Source organism: Corvus cornix, chromosome 2, assembly GCF_000738735.6.
Source record: "Corvus cornix cornix isolate S_Up_H32 chromosome 2, ASM73873v5, whole genome shotgun sequence".
NCBI lineage: Eukaryota > Metazoa > Chordata > Aves > Passeriformes > Corvidae > Corvus > Corvus cornix.
The window spans coordinates 47,315,181-47,323,505 of NC_046333.1; the positions used below are offsets into that span (position 1 = coordinate 47,315,181).

The following is an 8,325-nucleotide window of genomic DNA, read 5'->3' on the forward strand; positions in this document are numbered from 1 at the left end:
CTCAGGCCATAGTCTCACAAGGCTGGCAGGTAACGTGGTTGGGGCATTGCAGTAGCTCAGCAGAGATTAGAAATGCTTCTGTTAAATGGATGAAGACCAAGTTCTTTCCCTGAGCTGGCAGTTCTGATTGTTTAATAGCAACCAGTGGATGTTCACAGAACTCCTTTTCACAATATGCTTTGGCAGTTAAGTCAGTTACATTTGTTTATTTTACTGGGTTTTGTCTCCTCTGTTTTCATTTTTTCTGTCTTGTCTTATAGACTAGTACCCCTTTTCACCTCTAAGAATCCTAGCCTGCTCACACGGCTGCTCCCTCTCTTACTGCTATTTCTAGGTACTCCTTTTGTTACTGCTCTTTCAGATAGGACACTGTATGTGGTTCTAGCGACTAAATGTGGGTTCATATAATGGCATAGTGACTGCTGAACCTACCTCTATTCATCACATATTACTTATCCACAGCAGCAGTAAAAGGCAAATGTTTCAGGGAATGAGTCAAAGTTACTCCTACGCATCCCTCCTAGGAGGAAATGCCTGATTTAGAACCCATCAGGCTGTAAGACATCCAAGGTTATCTTCCTCCCATGTGATACTTTCAAGAAGTATCATGAAGCATTTTGAAAACCTTTCTCTGTAGTTGTATTTCCCAACAAAATATTTGTTTTGTGGGCAAAGATGTTTCATCCGCATGGCTTAACTACACTTAAAAAATACCTTTTGCTTAAGTGCAGAACTATCTGCTGCCTTGTATCAAAGAGCAGGTGAACTTGGAGGCAGTCATCCCTGAAAGAACAGAGGTTAGACACAGCAAGAAAACATGGCATGAAATAGAGGGAGAAGTGGGTTTCGGTTTGTTTGGGTTTTTTTAAACAAGCACACATACTTCCTCCTGAACACAGCTACAGGCACAAAAACCAGGCTCACTTTGAGCATTACAAACAGCAGGGCAGAGATGCAGACAGGGCTTGCAGTAATTTGTGGGGCTATGGGGAGAAAAAGGTGATTACCCTCAGGATCTCCTGTTTCTGCTTTCTGATACATGGCAGAGCAAACTTCTCCAGGAGGAAGAGATCCTAACCCAGTGATGAAACCCCTGCCCTGAAGTAGAGAAAAGCATCTTGTCTTACACAGACAGGTTGGTTACCACCTTGAAGCTCTTCTAGCTGGTTATCAGGCCATGCATCAGTCATGCTAAGAACATACTGCACAATGACTTCTGAAAGTGCTGAACAGTCCATTAGCAGCACATAATGCTCAGTGACCAAGAGCTTCACTCTTTTTCGCCACTTCAGAGAGTTGAAGGTTTGCACTGCCATAGTGTGTTGTGTCAGCGTCCCTTTTCAGAAAGCAGGTGAGTGAAAAACTAGGAGAGGAGTCAACTGCACATGCAGAATGAGCTGAATGCTTTAACATGAAAACAAGTAATTGACGCACTTCAGTTCAGGGCTTGTTTATTATTATTAAAACCAGGTTTGCCTTGGCTGGAAAACTGATTTACTGCTCTGATAACTCAAAGCACATTTATTTGTCACTGCTGCTCTTGGCTTTTATATTCTCAGTAACAGCAGTCTGTTTTCTGTCCCCCTTCAGACCATGACTTGCTTTATTGTGACCAGAAGCAAACAGCTTAACACAAGAAGCATCATCTCAACTGTACTACTTCACAGTTTTTTCTTGCAGCACTCCAGTCTGTTTTGCAGTGCTACTATAGGGTGTCTTTCAAAAATATTAGAAAAACAATTGCTCTAGAGGCTGAGCATGATTTCCAGCTTAAGAACCTGTCTTTGCCCCATTCTTGTCACTGCAAACTCCACTAAGACAGTGGCTCCCCTGGGAAGCTCTGATAGGATTCCTTCTTTGACATTTCATGGTTGGACTCTTACCTTAAGGGCTTTCTCCAATCTTAATGATTCTGTTATTCTGCTCACCTTAGCTTGTTCAGAACTCTACCTAGGCACATCTAATAAAAAACACTGTTTTGTACTGATCAATTGTACTGACTACTCAGTCAGTTCCCAAGACTTATGCCTCAGGCACACTCATTCTCTTTCCATGCAGTAGCTGCTTTAAGTTCTTGTCTCAAGATGATCACTGCTGTTAGGAGTCAGTCCAAATATAAAGTCTTTTGGCAGAGACTGTGGAGTCATCTGTGCTAACTGGTCATCATAGGGACCAAGAGTCCACAGCTTCTCCAATTCATAAACTTCTCGTGTCTCTGGCAGCATGAAATGCACCACTATGTCACCTGCACAGAACAGAAATTCACAATAAATTAATGGGAACAGTAAAGAACTACTACACCTTCAGCTGACCAAGGAGTTCAAGTCTTCCACCCCTTTTATGGATAGATACAACATGTCAGCTGGTAAAGGTCCCTTCCTAAGCTGCTGCTTCCAGTTCTCAAGCAGTGTTAGGAATTGGTCAAAAGACTCCCAAGACTACAGTAACAAAATATGAGGCACAATACTTTAAAATAAGGCACTATCACAGACTCCAAACCAAAGAAATTATGACTTCTATGGGACAGAAGACAGACAAAAGGAATTTTACTTGAAAGAGTCCCCCAAGGTGACAGATGGATTTTCAGCTTTCTTGTATTGCCAACAACATTCAGCAAAAGCCAAGTAATTTTTCCTAGGTGTGTAGCTCATACTTCACAGGTGGTTTTTACAATGAAATAGGTCCAAACTTTGATGTAGTAAGTTTTTCTGGTTTCATTAATTCTGTGCAAACAACAGTAGAGAATGTTAATTTCAGTGTTCATCTAATGCACTTCTTTGTAGTTATACCCTTAAATTCCAATTCATTTTCAGTTACTACTGTCAATAATTATTATAGTTAAGTAACCAAGGCTGAACATCAGTGGTTGCAGTGCTCTTCACTCATCCATGCACTCTTTTAGGTCAAAACATCAAGCCAGGGTGTGAGATTCTAGAAGTAGCAGTGAAGGAGAAAAGCTTTTTGAATGCAGTCTTTTATATTTGTGTAGAGTTTCACACTTGTAGAATAAAGAATTAAACTCAATTTCTTAGGACTGAGGTTTAACCCCATGTCATGGTATAATCTGGACAGTGAAAAAGTCTGTTTAATAGTTCACTGCTAAGGCAGTGTACAATGAGCCCCCATTTACCCAAACACGGATTACAGAAACCTGAGGAAACTGACTGAAGTAGCTGGTTTTTCCCCCCACTGTTGTTATCTTCAATTTATTAGGACCTGTTTTAGCCACTGAAGAGTGGCTACTGTTTTTTCTCAGTGCCAAAGATACTTAGTGGAAAATCATTTAATATCTCAATGAGTTCAAGCAACAATGGGAATTCCCGACAGCAGAATATTGTGAACTTTCCACAGCAACCAGGGTTCATGGTGAGATACTTCTGTCAACAAAGAGCTCATGCAAACTTTGTTTTTGTCAGATTCACAAATATTTACCAAAATCAATGCACAGCCAGTCATCTGTCTCTTTTCCTTCAATCTGAGCATGAGGACCACCATCTTCTTTGAGATGCTTGTACTGAGAAAAAAAAATGAATGGCAGAAAACTAAATCTTTTGCATTTACTCAAAAGCACTCAAACTTAACAGAGAGGCTTGACTTTGCTGAGTTGTTTTAAAGCTTAAATGGGTTAGATTACTTCATGTTGGTTCTGGGGTCTGCACAAAAGAAAAAGGTTAATATACACTTGCAGTAGTGGAAAATAGGCACAGAATGATGAATACTAAATACAAGTGCGTACAGTAGTCTTTCAGTTACTGGATCCCTACAGCTGCCACCACCACCTTGTTTTATTTCCGATAATAAATGGTGGTTTACACTGGCAGGTTGAGGACGCAGAAATGGAGATGCTGAGCTTATTCTCTTCTCAGATGGAAGGGAGCAGGGCAAAAAGAAGTTTCATCCCCTGCCATGAGGAAGGCACTCAAACCAGCCCCCTGTCTCTTGAGGGCACGTGCCCAACACTTGCTGCAAGCTGGGGGGAAGCACGACCAGCACACAGGTTTCCACCTGGGAACTGCTGCGGGAGAGGGGGCAGCTCAAAGCAGGACTGCATGCTGTCAGCCAGGGAAAGTGGGTAGCTCCCCATGCAGCACATGGTTTGAGACGCTCAGCTCTCCCCAGCCAGTACATGAAGAACCCAAGCACCCACCAGAGCTGGAGAAATTTGACAACTCGAGGCTGAAGTAGGGTCACTTTCAGGCCTGGCCATAACCTACTTGTTCCTCTACAAGGAGTATCCATAGATATGGCTCCAACAGCCCTTTCTGTCATGGAAGACAGAACACAAAATAACATGTACAAGCAATGGCTGGCTGGCAAATGAGTCCCACTTCTCTGGGAATGCAATTATCACAAAATGCAGCTGTTCCTGGTTGTTCCACACAATGTTAGCTGCTGGGTAATCACCCTAATTTGCAAACCAGCACGGAAAATTTTCAAAATGGTAACTCAGAACTAGTTCTACCTTCTTTTCTTTAAGATGGCTTGTGAGATATCTTCAAAAGACTCCAACAGTCTGCTCAAAATGCTAAAAAGCCCTGTGTGCACTGCCATCAGCTATCATCAGGTTGCAAAGGCTGATACCTGTTACATGTTTCCAAGCCTCATCTTTAGAAGCTGTGTCAGGTGAACAGATGACAATAAAGCCAAGTGTTAGCTTCTTCCTCTAACATGAAACCAGATGGGGATGTGGGGCTTTGCCATTTACAAGCTCCTGGAAGCAAAGCAGGAAGACCTCATGCTATACCTGAGCACCTCTGTGTTTTACTGTGAGTAAATCATAAGAGTTTAGGAATGGTACTAAAGCTTAACAGCTGCCTGGCAGCGCTCTGGAGCACCTGCTCTGCTTTACATCTTAAGCTTCAGCTACTTTTTACCTAGCAAACTTTCAGTGTGAGATGAGCTCAGCCACTCCCAAGTACTTGCCCAGGCTTCCCAGTTTCTCAGGATGCCCTCTTGGGACACCATGTCTCCCAAGAGGCTCTGCCCTTGCGAAGTTGCTGATTTTACAGCCACCAGAGGCTGCAGCCATGTGTTTGCAGGGTAGGTGGTATTCATTGATTTCTCCTGGTCTGGGGGGAAATGTAAAGCTCCCGAGACTACCAAGTTATACAACAGAGTACATATTAAGCACTTAGATTTAGAATACTCAAATCACATTAACGCAACTTCCAGCTTAAGGCAAAATTTTGGTTTGCAAAGATGCATCAGTTTCTGCAGAGAACACAAGAAACTCCCCATACTTGCTCAGAAAGGCCCTGAAAAGCTAAACCATCTCTCCCGCTCTCCTTTTCCCCCACGAGCCTCACAGCTGAAACCAATGGGACTGGAAAGAAGAAAGTAAAACCAGGAGTGAAAGGAAAAACAGGGTCAGGAAGGGAAAGAAAGTGGGTGGTGAGAAGGCAAACTCCAGGCTGAGCACAGACAGCTGACTGAGATGGGGGCTGCTCATATTTCCCATGCTGTGCTTTTCAACAGTTGCATGGTTCTTCTCTGGCAATAAAGTTTCTCCCTCCCTGAGTTTGGTCCTCATCCCTAAGATCTATCTGTAATTTAATTCTGACCTCTATTTCTGTACTGAAAAGTTCCCTTTCTTCCATAGCCAAACAGCACAGGATTTCTGTGCAAGGATGGCTGCTGCTTCTCCTCTCCTGCAGCACACGCACAGCAGGGTGACTACTAACTACCAGTTTGCTTTAAGCTCATGAGGGGATCCTGTGCCTCTTAAGAGGCCGTATTTTTTCCAGCCTTACAATATACCTGAGAACATGGAAAATTTAAGGATTAGGGTTTGAGAACAGTCAGATAAAGCTATTTTGAATGACTGGGAAAAGCAGTGGTGCTTGTTGGATGAAAATAAAAGCAGACATAAATTGTCAACACCATCTCACATCACTCATGTTCTAGCCACCCAACTGCGATGTCCCCAGTGTTCTACATACAGAGAGGTCTGTTTCTAAAACATATTACCTATATTTTGTGTACTACTGCTAAAGGAAAAACTCACAGTTACTTGCTAGATGTATTCAGGACTAAATTACGTAATGTCATCAGTTTCATCTTACCTGGTACACTCCTACATATGCAATCCTGGCGAAATTCCTTTCACAACTTTTAAAACCATTCCCAAAACCCAGAGAGGGCAGCAAGAACTGTCTTACCATTTTCAGCATGTAATTTGCCATTGCATGAAGATGTCGTGTTGAAAATCCGCTCACAATTATAAAATAATCACAGTATTTTATTTCTGGAGATAGCTGGATGACACAGATGTCCTTAGCATTTTCTTGCCTCAGCAGTGCTACAACCAAGTCAATGTTGAACTTCGGAGGAACAGTATCTGGAACACATGGAAAAATAGTACAGCGGCAAATTTTCTTTTTAATTGCAAAAATAAACCATTTAAAGCCATAAAATAACAATTAACTGAATTATAGCCTAAGCTAGTCACTCACTGTGGAGTTTGATTTGATACTGACAATGCAACATGAACTGCAGATCTTTCAAAATCATTTTTACGACCACCAAAGCTGAGAACTAAGCAATCTTCCAGTAAAAAACACTATCACTAGATGCAACAGTTACCTAAATGAAACTTTGGTTTTTGCTAACTTACTTTTTTCTTGTTGCTGCCATTTAAAAGTCAATAGCATCATCACACTTGTCAATTGAGATGAATTAAACCTAAGTACTCCAACAGACATTATTAAAACAACAGAAAAAATTGAAAATATTTCAGAACAATGCTTTTCAACAATCTGTGATAATATATTGTGATGAAACTGTTCTAGAATATTAAGTAGAAGAAACCAATATTTTGAAAACGGAGCTGACATGATGCAGCGTGAAGACATTTTTTTATCTGCAGACTGAGTAAAGCCACTTTTTTTTCTCTTTTTCCCTAGCCTGATCTGCTGCACAGGATTATGATACTGCAGACAAAGCTTTAGTCCTTCAACAGTTTGAGGAAGCCAGCTTAGAAAACAGTAAATCAGTGCAACTGTGCTCTGTTCACACCATGAAATCAGTTTATTTCTAATTTGCCCTAATTAGGTAGATGCAACTTGTTTGCACACTTTAGGCGTAATTTGAATCTGTCAGCAATGCAAGTCTGCCACTATAAAGTGAACGTTAGTGCAGACTGAGCATCAGCACAAAGCCAAGCTTTATATTTCCCAATATAAAGAAAAAGCCAAACAAAAGAACAATAGCTACAATTATATGCATGAATGGGGATATGAAATTGGATCAGATCTCTGTAAATGGAAGGCTTTCAGCTCAGGGCACTCTTTCAACTTTTTGCTGTGGTCACACATCTAGAAAATTGCCAGTGGCCACAGCTCCTCCAGACACAGCGGTTGCAGATGTCAAATATTTGCCTGGTAGCCACATGAGAAGCCTCCAGAGCCTGCCTGGAGAACGGATGGCCTCAACATCACCAGGCACTGACCGTCACGGTCAGATGCAGGCTAGAGGAGCTCTGCTGAACAGCTACAGCCACAAAGCAGCCCTGCGCACACAAGGCTTGTGCCTGTAACTAGCCCTCGCGCTTCGGACACCGACCTAACGGGGCGATTGCGAGTGCACGGCACAGCAACGCCTCGGGCTCGGCACCAGCCCCGTCACACAAGTGATCCTGCACGGATCCACACACGGGCTCCCACCACACCAGCCCCACTCCGCCCTTTCCAGCAGCGCTGGGGAGGCGATGCCGGCCCAGTGCTGCTGCCGTGACCCCGAGGCCCGCCGTGACTCCTGAGGTGAGGCCGATCCCACCGCACTGGGCACGGCGAGGATCCTCCGCAGCTGCAGACGCGATTCCACGCGTGCCGAGCAGCCCCTTCTTCGCGAGGAGTCACATTCCGCTCACGGTCCCGCTGGGCACCGCTGCCGCGCGACCTCGGGTTGGGCCCTACCTGCCACCTGCCGCCGCTCCGCCGCCGCCCCCAGCGCCCCGGCCCCGGCCCCGGCCCCGGCTCCGCCTCCCGCAGCCGCGCAGCCCCGACCCGGCGGGACCCGGGGTGCCGGCGGCTCCGCCCGCGGGACGCCCCCGGCCGCGGCCCCGAGCGGCCGCAGGAACCGCCGCGCCCCCGCCAGCGCCCGCCACATGCCGGCCCTCGCCCCGCCCCGCCCCGGCCGCCCCTCCGCCATTGGCCGGGGCGGGGCCGCCCCCTCCTCCCATTGGTGCAGCCGGCTGTCGCTCGGGCCGCGGCGCGCGCGCGGCGCTGCCCGGAGGGGGCGGCGCTGCCGGGGCTGTCCCCGGAGCGGCCCCGGGGCGGCCCCAGGCGGGCCTGCGGCTGCTGGCCCGGGGGCGGCGTCTCTCTGAGG

General features: G+C 45.4%; 1 protein-coding gene across 1 annotated transcript; it reads right to left on the reverse strand.

Annotated features, from left to right (window-relative positions):
• Nucleotides 1–190: 190 nt before the first annotated feature.
• On the reverse strand, nucleotides 191–8,108 carry MALSU1 (mitochondrial assembly of ribosomal large subunit 1). Its single transcript, XM_039548977.1, has 4 exons — nucleotides 7,914–8,108; nucleotides 6,159–6,337; nucleotides 3,433–3,514; nucleotides 191–2,245 (listed from the first exon to the last, which is right to left on the reverse strand). The coding sequence occupies exons 1-4, from the start codon at nucleotides 8,104–8,106 to the stop codon at nucleotides 2,067–2,069; spliced, it is 633 nt and encodes a 210-aa protein (XP_039404911.1). The 5' UTR covers nucleotides 8,107–8,108; the 3' UTR covers nucleotides 191–2,066.
• Nucleotides 8,109–8,325: the final 217 nt, after the last annotated feature.